The following is a 26,244-nucleotide window of genomic DNA, read 5'->3' as shown; positions in this document are numbered from 1 at the left end:
TTCTAAACAAAGGAAAATAGTGCAGAGACGCCATCAAGTGGACTCTGACAATAATGACACTGTTTCATGAAGCTTCATCAGACCATCGCTAGTCATTTTGTCCTTTGCAACTAAAGGAACATAGATATTCCGCAAGATCTTGGCAATGACTGAGGATGAGAGGATACAGTCGAGCCTAGCAGCTTTTAAAGCTGATGTTTAGGGATATTTAGGTTTCAAAACAAATGAAAGTAGTTATAACTATACAACTAATAAATCCTGGTTCCTACATCATGGAAATATATCGCAATATATCTTGACGATGCATCGCACGATACATCGTGTATTGTAAGAACTTAAAAAAAACACACTTACTTTTGTTTAGTGTTTGAAGAATCTAAGAAAAAGAAAGCAGCTCAAGTTTTCTAAGATAAATGTACAATGCTAAACAAAGTCCACTTTCACTTTCTAAGACTGCTTTACTGGTTCACTGACACCGTGAGACCCTTGTTTGGACTTTTGTTTGGATGGAAACGTGAGCACATCAGTAATGATCTGACGAAGCTTCGTGAAACAGTGTCATTATCTTCAGAGTCCACTAGATGGCGTCTCTGCACTATTTTCCTTTTGTTTTGAACAACTGTTCTAATGAAACATCATTTTTAAACTGATGGCGCCACCTACTGACCTCTAAACAACATGACACTGTTTCATGAAGCTTCGTCAACACATCACTGGTAGACTTTCCAATGACGACATTCCTCAAATTTAAAAAGTTTATGATTATCTGTGAATTTTACAAGGAAGAACGAGTATATCTATGTCTCTCTGAATAAAGAATATGGCTGCTACTCAGCTGTATATGTTGATACATCCGCCTCCACTCTGGCTGAGGAACATCTTTGTGTCGATATTGAAAGAATGCTGGTTCAAGTCCCAAGCAACTGGTGTTTTATCATTTAATAATTGAACGTCGAACATGTGAAGTGTGTTAAAATTCATGTATTGGTAATAAATCAATCAGAAGGAAGGAAGTCAAGCGAAATAATTTCACAATAAAAGTTTTAACAGTTTTAATAGAAACATCCGAAGGTGAAATTGACGACAAGATAAAAATCTAGATGTGGCTCCTCGACCTCGCTCTGGCTGTTTGTAAAACCACCAAAGAAAAAAAATGCAAAACAAGATCCACGGTTCAGATGTGTAAGATAAGACACTTGTTATGTATTTATTTTATATTTCTATCACGTCACTTCCTGATCCTGCTGCAGGTTCAACGAACTCTTGTCCGGGAAAATCCCTCCTGCATGGAGTCGGATCTGCTGAGTCCAACAAACCGAAGATCTTTTAGTATTTTTAGCTTTTTTTTTTGTTATATAATAAAAACAAACACTGAGCAGCCATAACATTATGACCACTCGCTCCGTATCACCTTCCTTTATCAGTACATCTTTAACTTTACAGCTCTCCTTGTTCCGTGGGACCAGACACACACGCACACACACACACACACACACACACACATACACACACACACACACACACACACACACACACACACACACACACACACACACACACACATGCAGACACACACTCACACACACACACACACACACAAACACACACACATGCAGACACACAAACTCACACTCACACACATACACACACATGCAGACACACACACTCACACTCACACACACACAAACACACACACATGCAGACACACAAACTCACACTCACACACATACACACACATGCAGACACACACACACACTCACACACACACACACACACACACACACACACACACACACACACACACACACACACGCACACAGATTAGGGAACACAGATTAGGGAACTCCAGCGTTTAAAGAAACAAACGTCACTCTGAGGACAAACCCACGTGAAGTCCAGCAAAAACCTCGGCCACAATCCAGGAAGGCTGGAAGTTCAGACGATTGAAGCTAAAAATAGCTTAAAGAGGCATAAAAAGGCAACGTCATCAAAATAAAGAGAACAACTGAGAAAAGACAAATGATATGATGGAAGAAGAAAAGGGAACAAGGCCATAAAAACAAACTTCTTATCTTTGGAGTTTAATTTATATTGAATACAAATGCAATGTTTTTAGTAAAATAATACCATATTTTTTTTACATATTGTTTCAATCTTGTTTGTTTGGTGGACGAGAAAAAGTGATAAAAAGGTACAGAATAAAGAATTGAGGACACAGAAAATAAGCCATAAAAAAAACCATAATTAGTCATGTGTAATTGATTTGATTGATCAAAAAGTGTAATTATGTTGTTAAATAAAAGATTTACGTTGTTGTTTCAATATAGATACACTTTTTATCACTATATATTTCTTTAGATATCCTTTGATAAATATTTCGAGGGATGTAAAGAAATGAGGACAAATGAGTAGAGGTGGAAAAAAAAGGATATAATTACAAACAATTTATGTTTAAAGTTCAACTGTTATTGATTAAAAGAAAAATTAATTATAACTATTTTTACACGTTTTCCAAATGTTTTTAATGTATCTTTAAAAATATTTTAATTCATGTTAAAAACTGATCAAATTGATGAATTAAAAGAGGGAAGATGTTTTAAGAGTTTAACTCTCAATTATTTCTTTTTTAAGAGGAAAATGAAATAGTTTTTGTTGTCATAGACATTGTTCTACTTTGCACAGGTTCTGCTTTAAAGGTTCTATTGTTCTTCAAGTCAATCAGTTGCTTTGAAAACTCGACTGTTTCTTCATCTCTATGAGAAAGATGACGACCACCTTCAAAGAAAACCACACCAGCGTCATCACAGTCTCACACATCAAAGAAGGATCTTCTTGGACTCTTCTCCACCATGTTCTCAGATCGTCGGCGACCATGGAGTGCAAAGGTCAAAGGTCATCACCAGGACCGTCGTCGGTTCCTCCCACACACCCTGACGTTGCATTCCCACCTCGGGCCCGGGATCTCACGCTCGGTCGACGGCTTCACACACACCAACCCACGCCTCGACGCTGCAGAACACACACTCCACCTCGCAGCGTGACATCACCGGTGAAACCACGACTCCTCTTCTGTCAGAGAAGAAGCTGAGTTCACCGCCTGACGCCCCCTCTCTCAGCGCCCGCTTGGGTCACGGTGGTTTGTGAAGGCGAACTCGTCACAACCACCAGCATCACACGTACCTGATACTGACTCCTTCAAGAAATGTCTTAAGACATTTTTTATTTGTTCAGGCTTTTCCTTGATTTTCTGGAACTCCTGTGTTGTTCTTAGTATTATCTTGACCTTTTAAGTATATACTTTATTGAATATTGTTTTGATTGTTTAAGTGCTTTGTGACCCTGGTCTGGAAAAGCGCTTTATAAATATAAATTACTTACTTAATTCATTTACTTCACTTTATTCAAACTTGATCTTCTTTTGTAAATAGTGTGACTTAATATGTTTCTGTATGTATTTGAAGATTTTTAAACCAGTTTATTTACGAGTGAAGTGGTTCTATAAGTATGGAAGTAAATGTGTGCCATAACACTGAATTTTTTAACATTGAGTTTTTACATTGAATTGTTTTATGCATTGAATTGATTTTCTTTCATTTTTTTATACATTTAATTTATTTTAATTTAATTTTTTATACACTGAATTAATTTTAAAAAAAATGATACACTGAATTTATTTTTATTTATTTTTTTTATACACTGAATTAATTTTAATTTAATTTTTTATCCATTAAATTTAATTTATTTTATTTTATTTTTATTTATACATTGAATGTATTTATTTTTATTTTTTATCCATTTAATTTATTAATGTATTGTTTTATACATTGAATTTATTTTTTTTATACATTGAATTTATTTTCATTACATTTTCTTAACGTAAAATGTATTTAAATGTAATTGCTTTATACACTGAATTAATTTTAATTTAATTTTTTTATACATTAAATTCATTTTCATTTACTTTTTTAATACGTTTAATTCATTTTCATTACATTTCTTTAAACATTGAATTTATTTTCATTTGGGTTTTTTTTTCACTTTTAATTTATTTTCATTCAATTATTTTATATGTTGAATTTATTTTCATTTAATTATTATATATGTTGAATTTATTTTAATTTAATTTATTTTAATTTTTTTTTTTATACATTTAATTTATTTTCATTTAATTATTTTATATGTTGAATTTATATATATATATTTATATATATATATATATATATATATATATATATATATTATACATTGATTCCATTTATGCATTGAAAAAAATAAAACTTCATGGTTTTTCAAGTTCAAAGTTTGATATTGATGATGTAAAAAATTCACTGTAAGAAATCCATGTTCAAAGTCAGACGACACGTTCACTTCCATATACAAGGTTTCAACACTCAGTGTTCACAGGTCTAACTTCAGTAATAAAAAAGAAGCTTTTTTTTTCCAAAATAAAAGTGTTCAGACTCAAAGGTCAAAGGTCTCTCACACCCAACCTCACAGATCTCACCTCTGGCTTCGGGGTCATGCGTGAGGTTTGTGAGTCGACTTTACACAACTGGAAGTAAAATGTGACAAAAAGATGCAATAAGAATAATAAAAACATCATCACCAGGAAGAACGTTTTAAAGACACAGTCATGAGAACAAAGTCCATCAAGAAGTGATAAACTTCCTGAAACTGCTGCAAAAATCCTGCTGCTGAGAATGAAGAGAAAAGTTTTTGTGATTTGAGTATTTATGGTTTGTTTCTCTACGATTTGAGTCAAAACTTTTTAAGCATCAATTGAATAAATCTCATTGATTTATGGTGAAAGATCTTGTTTAATACCAGCGTAAAAATATATATATATAAATGTTTCCAAATATCAACAATATACACAAAATAATTGAATAAAAAAAATGTTAAATATTAAAAAAAATCTTAATTTAAGAATATACATTATTCTTAATAAGGGCGTGACGTGAATATTGTCAACAGTGTTTCTCGAATAAGGTACTTTCCCTTCAAGTGTGTGGGGAAAATTTTGTTGTGTGCGCCATCTTCTGGCACTGATCCGTCAAAATATTGAAAACTATAAACGTATTAAACTTTATTTAACCTTGAAATGTTAGAAATATGGACAAAATAACAAGTAAATAATAATTCGTTTATTTATAGTCTAGCTGTCAGATGGTGCGTTCAAGGACTGTTGGGAATATCTAGGTTTAAAGTTGTTTTTGTTTGTAACATTAACAATAACGTGGGTAACACAGGTACTGGTTCGTAAACACTGTTATATGTCGCATAACATATTTAATTTAATGTAGGACATGACTTTAATTTAATTTATTAATGCATTTTTGGAATCTTCCGGTGTTTTGACGGTGACTTAACAGTCCGTTAAGGGAGCAGCAGCGAGCCAGGCTCCCCCAGCAGCAGCTCCACAAACTACAGGATTCCTGGAGATCGTCTTCCCAACATGGATCATGGAGCTCCGATCAAGCCCTGGGAGAGAAGGATACCGGGAACCATGACGCCGGCGCTGAACTACAGGTGAGCGAGCTCGCCATTTTAAGATCAGTGTTAGCATTAGCATAGAAGCTAACGTCAACACCGCCTCGAACCACTCGATCGACTTCATGACCGTTTTGAAATGACCAACAGGTTGATAAAGTATTGAATCTTACATGTGTTCTTCGTTGAATTTCAACGTTTATATGTTTAAAAATGTATATATATAGCAGTGGTTGCAGTGCTAAGCTAGGCCCTACATGCTACATGCTAGCTGTTGACATAACTTGTCAAACATATGCTTGTCATCACCTGGTGGGATTTATTTTTACTTTTAATGATCAACAACAGATTTAAAACCAGATAATAATTTATATTAATATTAAACATGAATATTTGCAGTTGAAGTGTGTTGAATCTATTTAAGAAGGTATCACAAATAAACTGAATAAACCTTCTCCAAACACTGATATTTGACTTGCATGATGAAAATGTAGGAACTAAAATAACATTTGGTCTCAGTAATGTTAAACTTTACTCTAGTTTGTGTTAAAATCCTCGCAGATAAGAGTCCTGTTTACAACATGTTGCGACACAAGCCAGTTGAGTTCCATTAAAACGATTTAAATTGATAAAAATAACATTACTTTTGTTGCGTTGTATTGTCTTGAATGGTTTTTAACGATTTTCATTGTATTTATTTATGAAATATATCATGCAAATATCCACAGCATATTCTTTACCTTTCTGTTGCAATTAAACTTAAGGGAAGATGAAGAGCTTTTTTTACTTCAGAAATGTAAACTTTCTTATACAATATACTATAGTTAAGGTATAACATTTGTTCAGTCGGAAATCTGTTGAAACTTTATTTGTTTATACAAAATTCCTTCTAATTCTATTTGTGTTCTAGTGAAAAACAAATATAGCTATCTTCAGTAAGTTGATTTAAATCATTGTTTGTTTACTATGCCATGGCAGTTTTCCTACAATTATATTCTTAAAAAAACAATAGTTTGCATTGTATAATATTGTTGCCCCTGTATGTGATCATATCGCCAGAGTCTTGTCAATACGCCGCCTGATATAATCTGTTTTTGATTGGTCTAGTGGGTTGTCATGACAGTCCCTCATTCCTCAGTTTCAGTCACACGTGTGATCATATTGTTTATTTGCCAGTAATATATTTTTCCTGCTCTGAAGGTCAGCGGATTTCGGACATGGCTCTGTACCTGTCGTTTCCACCGGCCCTCCCGTCCTCACCAGAGCAGCTCCTCCTGTGCCCCCTCGACCGGTCCAACAGTCCTACCGTCCCGCCTACAGCGCCTTCAACTCATCCTACAGCCCCTACGGGGGGTCCATGTACGGGGGCTACAGCCCCTACAGCTATGGCGGGGGGTACACCGGGGGCTACGGCGGTGGCTACGGCGGTCTCGGGGGTTACAGCCGGTTGAACCCCTCGGAAGAGGTGGCCCCCAGCAGGTTCGTGCAGCAGGCGGAGGAGGGCAGCCGAGGTGCCTTCCAGTCCATCGAGAGCATCGTCCAGGCCTTCAGCTCGGTCAGCATGATGCTGGACGCCACCTTCTCCGCCGTCTACAACAGTTTCCGCGCCGTGCTGGACGTCGCGAACCACCTGACGCGGCTGCGGGCGCACCTCACCCGGGTGCTGTCGGCATTCGCCCTGGTCCGCACCTTGAGGTACCTGTACCGGCGGCTGCAGAGGCTACTGGGGCGGCGGTCCGACGCGGAGGTGGAGGACTTGTGGGTGGACAGCGCCAGCGACGCCCTGGCGACGAATGCGCAGAGAGGCCTCGGCGACGGCTCGACCGATCAGACGGTGAAGTCGTGGCCCATCATTCTCTTTTTCGCCGTGGTGCTGGGGGGACCCTACCTCATCTGGAAGCTGCTGAGCTCCACCTCTGGATCTGAGGAGAATAGTAAGAACTCTACTCCACTCTTGAAACACAAAACCTCTGCCTGTAACAAACACTCGGGTCAAACTGAATCTTTTACAAATACTCAATGTTGGTGATGTGACGCATGGACAGGATTTTTCTTGTTCAAAGTTTTGGTGTCTAACCTCAGAATAAACATCTTATTTATCTTCACATGCATTTCTTCAGCATCAGAAATAAAGCTCAATATTTTCTCTCAATAGAAATAACAAAACAAAAAATCCCCTTGTTTTAAGATAAGGTCAAACAAGAGCAAGTAAAGTTATCATTTTCAACCTACCTTAAAGGATAATTTATTGGCAAAGCTCTAATGCGAAAATGTTTGACTACATGAAGTCCTTGAACACGCCTGTCTTCTGTGAAGCTGACAGCAATGCATTGTTGAGATTTTTCATTGACAAATTTAAATTGATCAAAGAGAAAATCTCTTCCCCTTTGTTTGGAACCCCTACTGTCTCGGAGCCCCTCTCCTCCTCTTGGTCTTCCTTCACTGCTGTATCTTTGGGTGATATTTCGGCACTAGTGAACAAGATGAAACCCTCCTCTTGCTTAGATGACGTCCTTCCTTGTACGCTTTTTATCAAAGTATTTGATGTAATTGGGCCCCCTGGGTTACCAATATGGTGAACCTCTCCCTTCCCACAAGGGTTTTTCCCAATGCATTTAAACATGCCATTGTGGAGCCTCTGCTCAAAAAAACAGGCTTAGACCCACGTGACCTCAGTAATTTCAGGCCCTTTCTTGTCCAAGATCTTGGAGAAGGTGGTGTCTGAACAGCTGTCTTTGTTCCTGGATCAGAGCAACGTCCATTTCTCAACTAAAACCCAAACATGCCTGGATATGTGTAAAAGCTTGACTCGAACTTGGCGAGCAGAGGAGGTTTCACTGAACTTTGGGGTTATTATCAAAGCGGAGATAACAGCGGAGGTCACAGCAGCAACAGAGCTCGTCGACACACACGACGACAACATGAAAGCTCCCTGAAACATGAGGCATATTCAAAATAATTGTTTGACTTTTATAGCCTCCTTTCATCTCGATAAATAACGAATAACAAGTTGGATGTGTTTCTGGATTCCTGTACAAGTCACTGTATGTTCCATTGTCCCTGTTGAGCGTTGAATAGTATTTGTCAACAAATCAAAATTATTTTGACAACATTTGTACGAGTGACTTTCTTTTTTTAAAGATCTAAACAGTGGTGTTTCTGGTCTATACGTGTTTTAAAGGGCCTTGAATTCATACCTTTTGAGGCATTTTATTAGTAATTCGCTAAAATATTCTCATTAAAAGTGTTGTCTACTTCACTTCAGCATCACATTAATGACAGTTAGTTGTTTTTTTTAAGTCAGCAGGTCTTATTGATGTAAGATTCAATAGGGAAATATCAAAATGATAATAATATTTAGCTTATCAATAAGATTTTTTTATTATCTAACATTTTAAACTGATTTAGAGAGACTTGTTTATGCGAACCATCTGCTTGTGTGACCTTTTTTCATTTGTTTTCCTGCTGAGGTCAATCATTTAAGCCTTGAGCGAACTGTCAACTTTATTTAAAAGTATAGCAGCGTTTTAATTCATCTTTGAAACCAGTGTCTCTTTGTGCAGCCACCAACTGGGCCAGCGGGGAGGACGATCACGTGGTGGCCCGCGCCGAGTACGACTTCTCGGCCTCGTCCGAGGAGGAGATCTCCCTGCGGGCCGGAGACATGATGAACCTGGCTATGAAAGGTGAGTTCACGGGACTCGGACTCGCACCTTCTCGTGTTGTTAAAACGCTTCCGTCGTAACCCTGAAAATCCTCCACTGCGTCCAGAGCATCAGCCAAGGGTTCGAGGCTGGCTGCTGGCCAGCGTGGACGGACAGACCACCGGACTGGTCCCGGCCAACTACGTCAAAGTCTTGGGGAGAAGAAAGGGCAGGAAGGCGGAGAGACTGGCTCAGGAACAAGCCGTCTCTCAGGCCCCTCAGCCTGGTTCTGCCTCCACGTTGTCAGAGGAGTCTCTGGAGTCCGTCTACACAGCGACCGCAAGTGTGGGACCGACCAGCGCCGACACGGTGGTCAACGTGCCTGAGAAGACTGACCTGTGATGCTCGTCTGTGATTAGTTTTTCAGATTTTAAATCTTAATTCTCTAATGGTTAAAAACGATTGTATATGGAGAACGAGTCTCTGAGCTGCAATAAAAGAGTGAAAGGTCTGTGATAACACGCAGGCAGGGATTGAATATACATAAAAATACAAGTAATGATCTTCCGTGTACTGACAGATATGCACATGAGCATCAATTCATTCTTCACATGTAAATATTTATTTTGATTTTTTTCCAAAATAAATTATTTTAAAAATATTTTTGCAGATGGATGTTTGTTATTTTAACATTTTGACGCACAAGACGTACAAATGTGATCACAAAACTGAAAGAACATCCACTGTCGCCATGCAACAGTACACGAGTGATGGTCTATCTTCAGAGTCCACTAGATGGCGTCTCTGCAATATTTTCCTTTGTTTTGAACTGTTCTAATGAAACAAATAACAAATCATTTTTAACCTGATGGCGCCAACTACTGACCTCTAAACAACATGACACTGCTTCATGAAGCTTCATCAACACATCACAACATCGTTTCAACAGACCAATAAAAGAAAGTAAAATGTTTTTCTTTTCTAATTCATGAAACATCTGGAGTTGGCGACTCCTGCACATGTCAACGTAAACGACATCAACATGAATCGGCTGATTATATATGAACATGTATAGAAGAATATGTAGGACCTCCTCATTTATTTAAGTTAGATAATAAATGACTTTATGGAGATATTGATTAAAGTGATGAAAACTTAATTTAATTAATTTATAAAACCAGCAACTGGACCAGCTGGGAGTACAATCGTTTGGCGGAGCTTGTGTTTGTTAAGTCTGCAGATTTAAGATCTTAATTCAATCACAGTACTTTATTTGGAATTATTCTTCCAGTGAGTTTGTGCTTAGTATGTAATTACGTGTGTATACAATAAGCAGGGATTGAATATTACTAATAATAATAATGATGATTCTGTTCCCTGTACTGACAGAATACTCGTTTTTTCGTTTGATAAAAATTGGATTATCTTGAACAATTTCAAAAATGTATTGTACATACTGCAATTTTTTTGCATTGTAATTGTTTTATAAAATAAATTATTTAAAAAAATATATATATATATAATTATAATAAAGACTTACAGATGTTAATATCTTGGAAAAAGTGTATGAAATCGATCACGATTAAGACTGAAAAAGTTTTGGTTTTCTGGGCTATGTTTTGACAAACACGTTTGTTGTTGGGGTGAACGCCCTCCGTTGCTTGGCAACGAGACACGCCGCTTCAACAGACCTTCAACACGGTAGTAAAATGTTTTTTAATTTATTTATAATAACATTTATAGGTGCTCTAGTGCTTTTTAAAAATCATTGCACAATGGAAAGAAAAAAAAAGTAGGTGTCCTTGTTGATACATTCAAGAACCACACAACTAACATGGTCAGGAAAATATATAATTACGATTTAATCACTCAAAGTTGTTTTAAATAAACATTTTATTCATTTCATTTTTTAGCGAGGTGGAACTGTTTTGTTTTCGTTTTTTGTGGGGTCCTGAACGTCGACTCGCCGCTAGTTCCGAAGACACTGAGTCCATTTCCAATCGTCCCTGAAGGCGGCGCAGCCTGTCCCGTCCAGCGAGCTAACGCTAGCTAGTTAGCCTGGAGAGAACCGCAGCATCCCCGCGATAACATGACACGAACCTCTCCTGTGAGCGGCCGCAAACACACGGAGGAGACGTCGCTGTGATAAGATAAGTATGTTCACTTGTTACGTGTTTTTTTAAGTGTGAGTGTCAGTCGCTGCCGGTGAAGGAATGATGCCGGTGAGGAGGAGGAGAGAAGGAGGCTCGGCCGGAGCTAGCATCACTGTGACTGGTGCTCGGAGGGCTCAGAAAATACATATTTAAAAAAAAAAATTGGGTTCTTCTTATATATATTTGTTAGCAAGCAGATGTGCTGACCGTGAAATTTCATTTTTTTAATTATTAAAAAAAAAAAACATTAACTTTGACCTCTAATCTGACAAACACAATTTGACAACACAACATCTACACACCTTCCTCAAAAAAACACACTTCACACCAGCACACATTGAACACAATTAACCATAAGTTGTTTTTTTTAAACACAACAAATAAGGATCCTGCACATCCTTAAAAGTCTGAAATTGTTGGTTCAATATTCAACTGTCACTATTTTTCTACTCACTCTTGTGTCGACTAAAGGGTTGATATTAATCCAAGTAATACGTGTCTTCTTGGAGTTACAGGTAGAAATGTGTGTCCTTATGGGGGTCACCTTTCCTGGTCAAAAAAGACATGCCAAAATAACTCTCAAATACCTCTATATCTGAGGAATCAATAAAGTTTTACCTTACCTTACCTTATCTCTCGTCTTCAATGTCTCTTAAAAAGCCTAAAAAGAATTAACAGAGAATTAACTTTTTCATGGATAAACCTGGTACCTGTCAACATGTACAAGGCAGCTTGTAGTTTGTGAAACCTTTTTCTCAAAAACAGCATGATAGGGAAAGTTTTTAGCGGACAAAAAGTTTATCTCTATTTTATTTTGTAAGAAACGAAGTTGGGTATTTTGGTCTCACACATGATTTGTAACGGTATTTAAAAGTCTTACAAGGTTTAATTTAACTGACCTTAAGATGTGAATCCTGTGTTTACGCTCATGCACCTGTATGGACGAAGCTTCATGAAACAGTGTCATGTTGTTAAGAGGTCAGTAGGTGGCGCCATCAGTTTAAAAATGATGTTTCATTAGAAGTTGTTCAAAACAAAGGAAAATAGTGCAGAGACGCCATCTAGTGGACTCTGAAAATAATGACACAGCTTCAAGAAGCTTCATCAGACCATCAATACCAAACAACTGATGAAGCTTCATGAAACAGTGTCATGTTGTTTAGAGGTCAGTAGGTGGAGCCATCCGTTTAAAAATGATGTTTCATTTGAAAAGTTGTTCAAAACAAAGGAAAATAGTGCAGAGACGCCATCTAGTGGACTCTGAAGATAATGACACTGCTTCACGAAGCTTCATCAGACCATCACTAATGATTTGGTGTCTTGTGGTCAAAACCTTTAAAGACACAAGAATACAAACTAAATGACTGATTCAATACTTATTCAATTCTAAGCAGCGATGAGTCGCTTCTGCTCGGACAACAACAACTTCCCCTACGACAACAATGTGCTGGTGCTGGACATGGTCCTGGGCTCCCTCTGGGGCGTCCCTCAGCCCATCAACTGGGACAACGTAGCCAAGCTGGTGCCGGGGTTCACCGGGAATGAGGTAAAGTGACTCTCTTCGCTTCTGCTGTCACGTCGATGCTGACCGGCCTCCTCTGATCTAGTGCTGTCGACGCTTCGAGGAGCTGAAGTCCAGCGGGGCCTTCCCTCCCCTGGACAACCAGTGCAACACACTGACCGGAGACTCGCCTGCGGACAGATCCACGCCGGACCCTCGTGACCTCACGGAGAAGGGGCACGAGGAAGAGACAGGTATGTGGTGAAGGTCTAAACCAGACATGGGCAAGGGCCCTTTAACTGTACTTATGTGGCCCTCATGAGGTCACAGTTAAACTATTGTATTTTGTTTTTTAAACTGTAAAAATGACAATAGAATTTTTGTTAGTGATGTGATGATGAAGCTTCAGAAGTGTCATGTTGTTTAGAGGTCAGTAGGTGGCGCCATCAGTTTAAAAAGGATGTTTCATTAGAACAGTTGTTAAAATCAAAGGAAAATAGTGCAGAGACGCCATTTAGTGGACTCTGACAATAATGACACTGTTTCATGAAGCTTCATCAAGACCAATTTTTGTCTTGTTTTTGTGTCTTTATTGCCCCTCTAAAAGATTTATGTGAATATTAAAAAACACGTTTTTATAATACATATTTGTTTTACTAAAATTCTATATTTATACAATAACATAAAATTTAGCTTGTTTTTAATTTTCCCATTATTTTTAGGCTTTTCACTTGTATATTTTTGCATGATGGCCCCTGATAACATGTGGCCCCTGACTGTCTCATCATCCTGTTAAGTTATAACTTGTAACTGACCATGAAGATTTTTTTTTTAATTTGTGTTATCTCAGGGTCAAGGTAACCTGAAGGCCAAAAACAAACCTGTTTGTGGTATCCCTTGTGTCGTCTCTGGGTCAAGGTCAACGACCTCCATCCCCGCTGCATATGTATTTATGGAACCAGAGACAACTCAAGGGTTAAACTGACCAGAAACTGTTTCTTTCTACTGACAAAAATCTCTAAATTTAGGAAAATGATGTCACAACACGATCTGGAGCTTGTAATCCATGTATTTGTGTCTAGTAGAAGAACTCACATTTCCCCAATGCTTAAAACTCTTCACTGTCTGCCAGTTTCTTTCAGGATCAATTTTAAAATTCTGGTTCTTACTTTCTGATTTATTCATGGTCAGACCTTCCTTTAGTGATCCAGCCTTACACCCAGGCTCAGGCTCTTAGAAATATTATTATTAATTATTATTATTATTATTATTATTATTTGCCTTGATGAAATTCACTTATCTACATCTCCTTCAACCACCGGAGGATTCAAATCTACTTTTCTTGTAAACCCTCTGCAGTCACCAAGACCCAACTGTCTGGCGGCGTCTGTGCTTCTGAGAGCAACGACAAGAACGTGTCCCTGAAGGAAAGTGAAAAACCTCAGAGGCCAAAAGAGTAAGTCCTTGAATAAGTTCAAGTGATTAATAAAAGTCGAGGAGGGAAAGTTGGCATAGTTGACATTCATTATCTCAGTTTGTCCGTTTAAAGTACTTACCATGTTATACAGTTGAAACAATTCAATTTTATATTTTTATATTTTTTTTGTTGTATAATTTTATATTTAGCAAACACACCCATCATTAAAGGAAAAGCACAGACAAGAAAGCACATAAACAACAACAATGAAAATAATACATTGTTGTAAAAATAAGAAAAATAAATAGAATAATCACCTGGTTTCATTTTCTTAATGAAAATAATTGGTTTTATTTCATTTTGTTTAATTTTTCAGATTTATCTTTCAGCATTTACAGCATTTGATTATGTTCCATTGATAAAAGTTCAGCTTTGCCTTTTGCTTTAAAAAAAAAACCAACATATTTAAACTTTTATTACGTTTTTTTTTTAAATCATAGTAATGTTAAATAACTGCAGATATTGAAAATGTTATTTAAGGAAATTAAAGTAAAAAAGCTCATAGCATATTTTAAAAAAAATCGATAGCTTTAAAATGTATATAAACCAGCATCATTTTATATAAATGGCATAAAACGTCCCTTATATTGTCATTAACTTGGATGACGATTGGGTAATTTCTCAGAAACAGCTGTAATGTAGATGTAGTACACACAATGGCCACTAGATGGAAGCAAACGCCCATACTCTCATCTTCTATCTCTGGACTATGATGACTTTACATCCATGTGATGGTCCGCAGCCTCAACATGGTGATCCACGTGTGCGACGAGACCAAGAACCTGAAGCAGGACTTCACCTGCCCCAGAGACCTTCTGGTCAAAGAGATGCGCTACTTTGCCGAGTACCTGTCGGTGGAGGCCCAGCGCTGGGAGGAGGTGGACATCTCGGTCCACTGCGACATCCAGATCTTCGACTGGCTGATGAACTACGTGAGAAGGAACACGGCGGGAGAAGGGAACCGAGACAAACCTCGACTCGGTAACGGAACGTTTAAAATGGTGGATCGTCGATGTTTGGTGCTCATCTAGCGTTTTGACGGTTTCAGAGCCCAGCAACGTCATCTCCATCCTGATCTCCTCAGAGTTCTTGAAGATGGACACGCTGGTAAGTGACGAGCGACGTCAGGTTCTCCTGTTTCTCCTTGTTGTAGCTCAGAGGTAATAATAACTAGATGACTTGACTAGTGGTGTGAGAAAATATAATTAAAACATATATCGTGATGTTTTTTCATGATACCTTATCGATATTCAGCAGCACTGTATCAATTTATGTGTTGCAATTAAACTTCCGGACACTAGATGGCAGCAGTTATACATCCTCCACGGCTACAGGAACAGTTAAATTATAGAAGATTCTGTAATAACTGAGGACAAGAGGATACAGTCGACTATAGCACCTTTAAAAGCTGACGTTTGGACATATTTTGGTTTGAAAACAAATGAAAGTAGTGACGACTTTGTCAAGAGTCGTGTGGTCTGTAAATCCTGCAACACCGGAGTCAATTGCCTTGAATCAGATCGTGGCGCCCCCAGGTGGACGAGTGTGTGCAGTACTGCCACAAACACATGAGCGCGGTGGTGGCCACGCCCTGCAACATGAACTGCATCAACAGTAACCTGGCCAGCAGGATCGCGGAGCTCTTCAGCCACAACGAGGCCGACGACATCCGGGACAAGAAGGACAAGTTCAAGAGGTGAGGAGGAAGAGGAGGAGAAAGAGGAGGAGGAGGAGGAAGAGGAGACTCAAGATCACTGAAAAGATCAGCTCCAGGATGTGATGGAGTTTTTTAATTCTGTTTCTCTTCAAGCAAACTGTTCCAGAAGAAGATCGAACGTTTGTTCGACGCGGACTACAAGAGCCGGGATTCTCCCAGAAACGCTTCCACCCTCTACAGGTGAGTCTGGAATGTTGAGCCGATGTTGTGCCGCAAGAAATCATGTGAACCAATAATAACGATAATATTTACTTGTCTTTCTATACATGTTTCATTTTTATCGCAGTTGTATGGTTTACACATCAATAAAGTGTGTATAAAATAAAAAAAAAAGTTTATTTACATTTAACACGCAAATAGTGTTTGTTCACTTTTGTGTCGCAATTAAACATCCAGACACTAGATGGCAGGAGTTCTCAACTCAATCCTCTACTGCTAAAGAAACAATGAAATCCCAGGCCATGACTGAGGATGAGAGGATACAGCAACTTTTAAAGCTGACGTTTAGACAAATTTTAGTTTCAAAACAAATGAAATCAGTTACGACTTCATCGTCAAGAGTCATGTGGTCTGGAAATTCTGCAACACCAGAGTCAAGTACTCGACAATACTACAACTATATCCTCGTTCCTACAGTATCACAATACTTTATTTATTTCCCCCAGTATCGCCAGATTCTTGACTAAACACACACCTAGTAAGTTGCCTCACGCTCAAGTCTTCCATCAGGTGCGGCCTTTGCATGAAGTTGCTGACCAAAGACACGGAGAGGAAGATCTCATGTGTTCCCGGCAAGATCAACATCGATGACCGAGGAGAGATTATATACACACACACCAGGTCTACACACACCCAGAATCACAACACAACAACGAGTGTGTCGAGCTTCTGAAGTGTGTTTTTGTTTCAGACAGAAGAACTGGGACCCACACGAGTTCCTCAGTGGTCTTTACGAGGAGCTGAAGTCATGGGTCCTGGTCTACTGGAGGATCTGGGGAACCATCAACTACCTCACCTGCTCCAGGTGTCAGCAGGTGTGTCATGTGATGTGGGAGATGGACAAGAGCAACTCAAGAGCTTTTATGAACGATTGTTCATAGACCAAACGTTTTCATACACAAGCTGTTTTTTAAACCCTGTATTTTACTTATACACAATAAATATTGCATCGCTACTTCAAATTTTCACTTATAACAGGAAGTAGGAGCCTGTTGTTGGTATTGTCTCATTCTTAGAGGCTCAATTTACTTCAATTGACTCAGGGGTGTGTCCCAAAGAGCGCACTTCTGCACTTACAATTAATATTTTGAGTGCACAAGTGCAGTGAGCAGTGTGTGAAAATGTAGTGTGCAATGAGCACTCAATTGTCCAGAAAATTAAGTGTGGATCGATGGACACTTTCCACCCTTAACGTCCTCCATCTTAGTGACGTAGATGAAGCTAAACTGAAGCTACGTCACTGACGACACGTCTTCGGAGCAGATACTGACGTAAATGTCTCGAGAAAACACACATTTTACCACAAAACAACACAACAACAGTAATAACACAATGAAACACAACTTAATAACTTGTTTAAATTGGTGAAAAGTGGTCAAGTGTCAGTGATAGAGTTTCAACATATGGTTTTAATCAGCGTTAAAAAGTAGTAGAAGAAGAAGCTGTCGAGTCAAGTGTGTAGCAGCAGACTTTGATTTGAGACAGTACTACCCTGTAGAAATTTGAGCACTGCGCAAGTAAGTGTACTGTCTTACGGTGTACTGTAAAGCAGTGCACTTAGAGAAGTGCTCGATTTGAGACACAGCACTGTTTTTTCCTCCTTCATCAAACAAAATGGATTTTCAGAGAGAAAAAATGGCGACTTATATATTTGTGCTGTGAATACAGTATCTCTATTCAAAACCTAGTGTGTGTATTCTATCCAAAGTCTGTGTGTTTGTTTGCAGGAGTTTGTGTGTGCAGAGCTGACCCACTGCAAGTACCACCCGGACAGTGTTCTGTACCCCGGCCTGGGCACAGAAAAAGGCTGGCACGGGGCCGGGATATACCCGTGTTGTAACCAGAGAGTCCTTCGCTTTGACCCCACAGGCATGCCCAAGGTACGACCAACACGAACAACATAAAGATGAATGTGAATAGTTTTAACTTCATTTCGTTGTTTTCTTGTGTGATTGTTTCCAGGGCTGTAAGATGCGAGACCACATTGTGAACCTTCCTGACGAGGAGAACTGTGACGAGGCCACTACTGTTCAGATCCGAGTCCTGAACGACCTGCTGCTGCACAGAGACGCCGTGTGTGTGTCCAGCACGGAGGTTCCGGAGAGGTGTGTGTTTGTGTTACTCTTGCTGTAATCTAGTGATGGTCTGATGAAGCTTCATGAAACAGTGTCATTATTGTCAGAGTCCACTAGATGGCGTCTCTGCACTGGCATCTGGTTTCTAATGGAACATCACATCATTTTCTAACTGACCTCTGAACAACAAAATCCTCAGCCCTTGTATCGGCTATATTCTCTCATCCTCAGTCATTGCATCGGCTGTATCCGCTCATCCTCAGTCATTGTAGTCGCTGTATCCTCATCCTCAGCCCTTGTATCGGCTGTATCCTCTCATCCTCAGTCATTGCATCGGCTGTATCCTCTCATCCTCAGTCATTGTAGTGGCTGTATCCTCTCATCCTCAGTCATTGCATCGGCTGTATCCTCTCATCCTCAGCCATTGTAGTGGCTGTATCCTCTCATCCTCAGTCATTGCATCGGCTGTATCCTCTAATCCTCAGCCATTGTAGTGGCTGTATCCTCTCATCCTCAGCCATTGTAGTGGCTGTATCCTCTCATCCTCAGTCATTGCATCAGCTGTATCCTCTCATCCTCAGCCATTGTAGTGGCTGTATCCTCTCATCCTCAGCCATTGTAGTGGCTTTATCCTCTCATCCTCAGCCATTGTATCGGCTGTATCCTCATCCTCAGCCCTTGTATCGGCTGTATCCTCATCCTTAGTCATTGCATCCGCTGTATCCTCTCATCCTCAGTCATTGCATCGGCTGTATACTCTCATCCTCAGTCATTCGGCTGTATCCTCATCCTCAGCCCTTGTATCGGCTGTATCCTCATCCTCAGTCATTGCATCGGCTGTATCCTCTCATCCTCAGTCATTGCATTGGCTGTATCCTCTCATCCTCAGTCATTGCATCGGCTGTATCCTCTCATCCTCAGCCATTGTAGTGGCTGTATCCTCTCATCCTCAGCCCTTGTATCGGCTGTATCCTCATCCTCAGTCATTGCATCGGCTGTATCCTCTCATCCTCAGCCATTGTAGTGGCTGTATCCTCTCATCCTCAGCCATTGTATCGGCTGTATCCTCATCCTCAACCCTTGTATCGGCTGTATCCTCATCCTCAGTCATTGCATTGGCTGTATCCTCTCATCCTCAGTCATTGCATCGGCTGTATCCTCATCCTCAGCCCTTGTATCGGCTGTATCCTCATCCTCAGTCATTGCATCGGCTGTATCCTCTCATCCTCAGTCATTGCATCCGCTGTATCCTCTCATCCTCAGTCATTGCATCGGCTGTATCCTCACATCCTCAGTCATTGCATCCACTGTATCCTCTCATTCTCAGTCATTGCATCCGCTGTATCCTCTCATCCTCTGTCATTGCATCGGCTGTATCCTCTCATCCTCAGTCATTGCATCGGCTGTATCCTCTCATCCTCAGTCATTGCATCGGCTGTATCCTCTCATCCTCAGTCATTGCATCGGCTGTATCCTCACATCCTCAATCATTGCATCCGCTGTATCCTCTCATCCTCAGTCATTGCATCGGCTGTATCCTCTCATCCTCAGTCATTGCATCGGCTGTATCCTCTCATCCTCAGTCATTGCATCGGCTGTATCCTCTCATCCTCAGTCATTGCATCGGCTGTATCCTCACATCCTCAATCATTGCATCCGCTGTATCCTCTCATCCTCAGTCATTGCATCGGCTGTATCCTCTCATCCTCAGTCATTGCATCGGCTGTATCCTCACATCCTCAATCATTGCATCCGCTGTATCCTCTCATCCTCAGTCATTGCATCGGCTGTATCCTCTCATCCTCAGTCATTGCATCGGCTGTATCCTCTCATCCTCAGTCATTGCATCGGCTGTATCCTCTCATCCTCAGTCATTGCATCGGCTGTATCCTCACATCCTCAATCATTGCATCCGCTGTATCCTCTCATCCTCAGTCATTGCATCGGCTGTATCCTCTCATCCTCAGTCATTGCATCGGCTGTATCCTCACATCCTCAATCATTGCATCCGCTGTATCCTCTCATCCTCAATCATTGCATCCGCTGTATCCTCTCATCCTCAGTCATTGCATCAGCTGTATCCTCTCATCCTCAGTCATTGCATCGGCTGTATCCTCACAGCCTTAGTCATTGCATCCGCTGTATCCTCTCATCCTCAATCATTGCATCCGCTGTATCCTCTCATCCTCAGTCATTGCATCAGCTGTATCCTCTCATCCTCACGCAAGGATTATGCAGGATTTCATTGTTCTTTTCGCTGCAGAGGACTTAATGAATACTTAAGTGTATCGAGATTTTCCGACACCCCTTGTATCACGATACAGTGACTTCACAGCTGTTTCATGAGGTGTCACCAACACATCAATACTTTCCAGTGTCGAGGAACCTCCTGCTGACTCGGAGAAGATCCACGACGGTGACCCGAACCTCCTGGAAGCTCTGCGAGCCGACGGCAGCACCGTGAGTCCGTCCTCTTCCTCCCTCTCTTCTTTCCTTCTGACTTCCTCCTCTTTGTCCCAGTTTTCCTTCTTAAAAAGCTGGAGTCTGCAGCTGGTAGGACTTCTCCACACCCGCACGTCGTCTTACGAGAACCTTCTCCTCCAGCTTTTTATCGAGGCGTGTCTTTTCAGAAACAGCAGTCGGAGGACGACGAGTACACCACGGGGTCGGAGGTCACGGAGGACGAGGTGGGCGATGAAGAGGAGCAGTCGAAGAAACAAGGTACGGAAGCTTCAGCGTCACTGAGGAGATGTTTCTTCAACCGTCTCGTGGCGTTCACAGCGAACAAGAAGGCGAAGAGAGTCCACAGACCTCTGAAGAAGCAGGTGTCCTCACCGAACCTCCACCGCAGAGAGAGAACCGAGAAGGTCAGTAACGTCTAGGGTTGTATCTTCTGCTCTCGGTGTGGTCGTGAACGTTGTCTCCTCCCACAGTCGCGCTCCAGAGACAACACGCCCTTCACGTGAGTCCGTCCTTCACCAGGTGTCCGTTCATGTCCGTGAACCCGTTGTCCGTGTCTTCAGGGTCAGCGTCCAGAAGAGCAAGTGGGACAGTTCTCGCTCCTCGCGCTACAACCAGGACGCCCAGCGAGAAGAAGGTGAGTCCAGAGTTTTCCTTCGTCCACGCCTTGTATTCCTCGACGTCTTCTCCGCCTCAGACCAGCGCCGCATGGCCGAGATCATCGGACACCTGACCAAGATGAGGTTCGGAGACCAGGAGCAGAAGACGAGAGACCCCACAGAGGTGTGTGTGTGTGTGTGTGTGTAGATATTTGATGGTTGATACGTGTGTGTGAACATGAGTGTGTTTTTACAGCCACCAGGAGGAATCTACTCCAGGCTGGAGTCACAGTTCAGGAGCTCCACGAGCAAGACTACTTCTGAGAAGACGGCTCGGTACACACATGCGCACACATCGGCTGTATCCTCTTATCCACAGTCATTGCATCGGCTGTATCCTCTCATCCTCAGTTATTGCATCGGCTATATTCTCGCATCCTCAGTCATTGCATCGGCTGTATCCTCTCATCCTCAGCCATTGTAGTCGCTGTATCCTCTCATCCTCAGTCATTGTATCGGCTGTATCCTCTCATCCTCAGCCATTGTATCGGCTGTATCCTCTCATCCTCAGCCATTGTAGTCGCTGTATCCTCACATCCTCAGTCATTGCATCGGCTGTATCCTCTCATCCTCAGTCATTGCATCGGCTGTATCCTCTCATCTTCAGTCATTGCATCCACTGTATCCTCTCATCCTCAGTCATTGCATCCGCTGTATCCTCTCATTCTGTCATTGCATCGGTTGTATCCTCTCATCCTCAGCCATTGTAGTCGCTGTTTCCTCACATCCTTAGTCATTGCATCGGCTGTATCCTCTCATCCTCAGCCATTGTAGTCGCTGTTTCCTCACATCCTTAGTCATTGCATCGGCTGTATCCTCTCATCCTCAGCCATTGTAGTCGCTGTTTCCTCACATCCTCAGTCATTGCATCGGCTGTATCCTCTCATCCTCAGTCATTGCATCCGCTGTATCCTCTCATCCTGTCATTGCATCAGCTGTGTCCTCTCATCCTCAGTCATTGCATCCGCTGTATCCTCTCATCCTCAGTCATTGCATCGGCTGTATCCTCTCATCCTCAGTCATTGCATCGGCTGTATCCTCTCATCCTCAGTCATTGCATCCGCTGTATCCTCTCATCCTGTCATTGCATCGGCTGTGTCCTCTCATCCTCAGTCATTGCATCGGCTGTATCCTCTCATCCTCAGTCATTGCATCCGCTGTATCCTCTCATCCTGTCATTGCATCGGCTGTGTCCTCTCATCCTCAGTCATTGCATCGGCTGTATCCTCTCATCCTCAGTCATTGCATCCGCTGTATCCTCTCATCCTGTCATTGCATCAGCTGTATCCTCTCATCCTCAGCCATTGTAGTCGCTGTATCCTCACATCCTCAGTCATTGCATCGGCTGTATCCTCTCATCCTCAGTCATTGCATCGGCTGTATCCTCTCATCCTCAGTCATTGCATCGGCTGTATCCTACATGCAGGTTCACTTAAACATGTCAAGCGTTGTGCTTGACATGTTCAAGAGAACACAATTTCAAAATAATGTGTCTCTATGTTGCCATGGTTCGCCCTAGTGATGGTTTGATGAAGCTTCATGAAACAGTGTCATTATTATAGTCCACAAGATGGCGTCTCTGTACTATTATCCTTTGTTTTGTTCATTTTTAAACTGATAGCGCCACCTACTGGCCTCTGAACAACATGACACTGCTTCATGAAGCTTCCATCACTAGTTCACCAGGATCTGAAGTTCGTTTTTTCTCAAAGTTCTTGTCAAAATAACACGAGATCCTCTTCGGCCTCAGGTCCAAGATACGTTACGCTCTGGTCCGAACGACGGAGAGAAGCGAGAAGCAGCTCAACTGTTGATGCAGCAGGACCAGGAGGTTGCTGTGGGACGTCCGGTCCAACCCTCCAGCATGACGTCCAGCACCCCAGTGATAGATCACACCTCACTTCACCTCATTTAATGCATGTTTAAGAACCTGTGGGAACTAACACCAGTGCCAAGAACAGTTCAGGAAAAGCATCTGGTCTCGGATGGATCGACCAGTTCACTCTCAAACACTAGTCACTTCTCAAGTTATTCAACGGTACTAACCATGTCTTGCTCAACGGCACCAGGACACACAAGAATCCTTGAATAAATAGTTGTTGTAACAACAGCTGTGGACGTGATGAGGTTGATGTTGAAGAAGCGAGATGTTCCTCACGGTGTGTTTGAAGATAACAGAGTCCAGCACCAGCTTGAACTGGGCCGGCGGGATGGCAAGGAATGCTGGGGAGCGGTGAGAGTTGACAGCTTGTAGAAGGTAGAAGATGTGGGCGAGGGGGTTCTAGGTACTCCTCAAAATTTTTGACAATTGTTTTCACTGGGTCAAGGTGACCCAGAGGCCCGAAAACTAGTGATGGTATGATGAAGCTTCATGAAACAGTGTCATTATTTTCAGAGTCCACTAGATGGCGTCTATTTTCCTTTGTTTTGAACAACTGTTCTAATGAAACATCATTTTTAAACTGATGGCGCCACCTACTGACCTCTGAACAACATGACACTGTTTCATGAAGCTTCATCAGACCATCACTAGTGAAAACAAATGTGTTTTGAGACACCACAAACACATTTGTCTTCCACCGGGTCACTTTGACTCAGAGACAACGCAAGGGTTAATCAAATGGAAACATTTTTTTAACCGTAATTAATTCTTAAGGCAAAATATACTCTTATTTATCGAATCTAAATTAAAATAGTGCACACTCTGACAAGCAGGTGTCGCTAAATACCTTTATTGATATATTTTTTTAAAAACACTTCGAAATCAATTTTAAACGTAACTACTGTACTTTGTTATGATTTGAAGTTTAAATAAAATGTAATTCAATTGCATTAATAATCATCCAAGTTATTAGAACGTGATATTTCTCGGTCACTCTCTCACAAAAACTAACTTTAAAACGACATTTAACGCAAAAACGTTTACATTTGAATCAATTACAAACAGACTAAGTGAACTTACAAAGAACGAACCTTAAATGTTGGAAGAAACAAATGAAGAGACGACATTGTTTCTTCACCTGCAGACATAACAGTCAATAAAACCCGCTTTCGATGGAGCGCATTTTCCGCAAGTCTCCACCAGATGGCAGCATTTCACCGAACAAAATAAATAAATAAAATACTCAGTTTATTAATTGAAGAAATCGTGACATAAAAACTGATCAATGAACGACCACTGAAAATAAATATCAGTCGCCTTTTGAGAGTTTTACATTTAGGATATAATGGAGAGATCCATGTGTTTAGAGTCGACTTTCATGTGTGTGCGCGCGTGCGTGTGTGTGTGTGGTCCAGCTGTCCCCTCCACTCCTCGACAGCAGGTGCCATGAATGGCTGAGGGTCTCTTTATCTGGGTCAGAGGATCTGGTCCAAGTTTCCTTGAAGCCCCACGTTAGTAACTCACCGAATATCAACACGTGTTCATTCCACTGTCGTGATTGACAAGCCGCGGTCACGTGATGACGTGTCCAGCTCAACCTGCAGATGATGCGTTCAGGTGTTTGGGAGAAAAAAAGAAGTGTCATCGGATTCCAGCGTGTTCGCGGGGATTAGTGGTGAGCTCTGGTGACACCGAACCCAGAGGTGACACCGAACCCAGAGGTCAGAGGAGCCTCGTGTGGAAGTATCACTGCAGAGTTGTTGCGTTATGACGTCATCGTGCAGCAGACTCACACCTAGAGCTCGTCATGACGTCACGAGTGACGAGATTGTGTTGAGTTTCACACAAATCCACGTCACAAAAGTGGTTAAATACTTTGTTTTCTCAGGTTTATTTAACAACAAGTATGTTTGTTAATTCAGTGTCATAAAGTGTTTGTGCTTAGTAGCAAACGTTTAAAAGTTAAAAAAAAAATAGATTTAGATTCATTTTCGGTGAAACACAACGCTTTGTATGCTATTTGTTAGCATTGTTAGCATCGCGACCATTAAAAACGTCGACTCACGTAACTACCAAGTACAGCAGGATCCAAAAACTACGACAAAACAAATTATCAGTAATATTGTATATACCTGAACAGAAGAGAATATAATTACGGATAAAAATTCTTAAGTACTGGTGGGTTGTTTTAAGTCGTTTGCCAGCACGCGTACTAATGCTAATTCAGGAGTTAGCAACAGTTAGCATCAACAACGACTAGCATCTAAATGGTAAACATATAAATAAGACTTAAGCATGTTTTTGTGCTAATATATGAATAAAACGAGGACTCACCTGTATTTGACAGACGTCATCGATCTATATTCACATGAAAGAAGCTTTTAAAAAGATGACGTTACTCACTTTAAATTGTTCAAATGATGCACAAGTCGCCACGAACGATGATGTCATTATAATAATTGTGCTGAGCCTTTAAAATGAGGATTTGAAAAACATTTTTATGCTTCAGCCTTGAAGTCTTTTTGTTTGTACCTACATGTATAAGAAGTACTTTTCTGTAGATTTATTAACTGTAATGTTTAGTTGAGTCACAAAGTTGTTCAACAGAAAGTTAATAAAAAAAAATGGACAGATGTTTAGTCGCTATTTATGTCTTCAGGCCTGGAAGTTATTATTAAATTGGAATGTTTTGAGGTTTTATTAAAAGCCTTGTTAACCAATAAGAGCGAATATTAAAAAAAAACCTATTATATTTGAGTAAATTAAAAGAAAATACTTTGAAAACAGAGGCAGGGTTTAAAAAATTGTCAACTTTAATAAGTTCAAAAAGTTCACAACAAATGTAACACCTTCAGAAGAGAAGTTTTTTCTTTGAACCCAACGAGCCCAACGGACCAGCATCGGGTCCAGCAGAGCGACGCGTCTCAGCGACTCTTGAGCTCCGATACTTACCGTCCTGAAGGTTCT

At 40.8% G+C, this 26,244-nt stretch overlaps 2 protein-coding genes across 4 annotated transcripts; both read left to right on the top strand.

The window, feature by feature from the left end:
* Positions 1-5,372: 5,372 nt before the first annotated feature.
* Positions 5,373-9,795, top strand: pex13 (peroxisomal biogenesis factor 13). Its single transcript, XM_087803156.1, has 4 exons — positions 5,373-5,529; positions 6,691-7,424; positions 9,054-9,176; positions 9,262-9,795. Exons 1-4 carry the CDS (start codon positions 5,456-5,458, stop codon positions 9,534-9,536), a joined length of 1,206 nt encoding a protein of 401 aa, XP_087659282.1. The 5' UTR covers positions 5,373-5,455; the 3' UTR covers positions 9,537-9,795.
* Positions 9,796-11,166: 1,371 nt separating this feature from the next.
* On the top strand, positions 11,167-23,503 carry sanbr (SANT and BTB domain regulator of CSR). 3 transcript variants are annotated; one of them, XM_087802340.1, is made up of 21 exons: positions 11,167-11,288; positions 12,682-12,833; positions 12,895-13,042; positions 14,148-14,244; positions 15,008-15,246; positions 15,314-15,372; positions 15,801-15,961; positions 16,076-16,162; positions 16,712-16,822; positions 16,893-17,016; positions 17,929-18,081; positions 18,164-18,306; positions 20,652-20,736; positions 20,797-20,829; positions 20,913-20,997; positions 21,058-21,143; positions 21,210-21,238; positions 21,300-21,373; positions 21,434-21,519; positions 21,592-21,671; positions 23,146-23,503. In XM_087802340.1, exons 2-21 carry the CDS (start codon positions 12,684-12,686, stop codon positions 23,207-23,209), a joined length of 2,094 nt encoding a protein of 697 aa, XP_087658466.1. In that variant the 5' UTR covers positions 11,167-11,288; positions 12,682-12,683; the 3' UTR covers positions 23,210-23,503. The 3 variants fall into 3 exon arrangements, with proteins under 3 accessions (XP_087658466.1, XP_087658465.1, XP_087658467.1); XM_087802339.1 differs by having other exon boundaries at positions 20,907-20,997; XM_087802341.1 differs by lacking the exon at positions 20,797-20,829 and having other exon boundaries at positions 20,907-20,997.
* Positions 23,504-26,244: the final 2,741 nt, after the last annotated feature.

The sequence above is a fragment of the Callionymus lyra genome, chromosome 11 (genome assembly GCF_982586985.1).
Source record: "Callionymus lyra chromosome 11, fCalLyr1.hap1.1, whole genome shotgun sequence".
In the NCBI taxonomy this organism is placed as follows: domain Eukaryota; kingdom Metazoa; phylum Chordata; class Actinopteri; order Syngnathiformes; family Callionymidae; genus Callionymus; species Callionymus lyra.
The sequence above is the reverse complement of the archived record's forward strand: the minus strand, read 5'-3'. Positions and strand labels throughout refer to the sequence as shown.

What these genes read in the sequence shown, in the direction of transcription:
- pex13 (XM_087803156.1), top strand. Translation starts at nt 5,456, where the DNA reads ATGGATCATGGAGCTCCGATCAAGCCCTGGGAGAGAAGGATACCGGGA. An exon ending in ACGCCGGCGCTGAACTACAG is followed by an intron (nt 5,530 to 6,690) that starts GTGAGCGAGCTC and finishes CCTGCTCTGAAG; the next exon opens with GTCAGCGGATTTCGGACATG. An exon ending in CTCTGGATCTGAGGAGAATA is followed by an intron (nt 7,425 to 9,053) that starts GTAAGAACTCTA and finishes CTCTTTGTGCAG; the next exon opens with CCACCAACTGGGCCAGCGGG.
- sanbr (XM_087802339.1), top strand. Translation starts at nt 12,684, where the DNA reads ATGAGTCGCTTCTGCTCGGACAACAACAACTTCCCCTACGACAACAAT. An exon ending in GGACGCCCAGCGAGAAGAAG is followed by an intron (nt 21,374 to 21,433) that starts GTGAGTCCAGAG and finishes TCTCCGCCTCAG; the next exon opens with ACCAGCGCCGCATGGCCGAG. An exon ending in ACTTCTGAGAAGACGGCTCG is followed by an intron (nt 21,672 to 23,145) that starts GTACACACATGC and finishes CTTCGGCCTCAG; the next exon opens with GTCCAAGATACGTTACGCTC.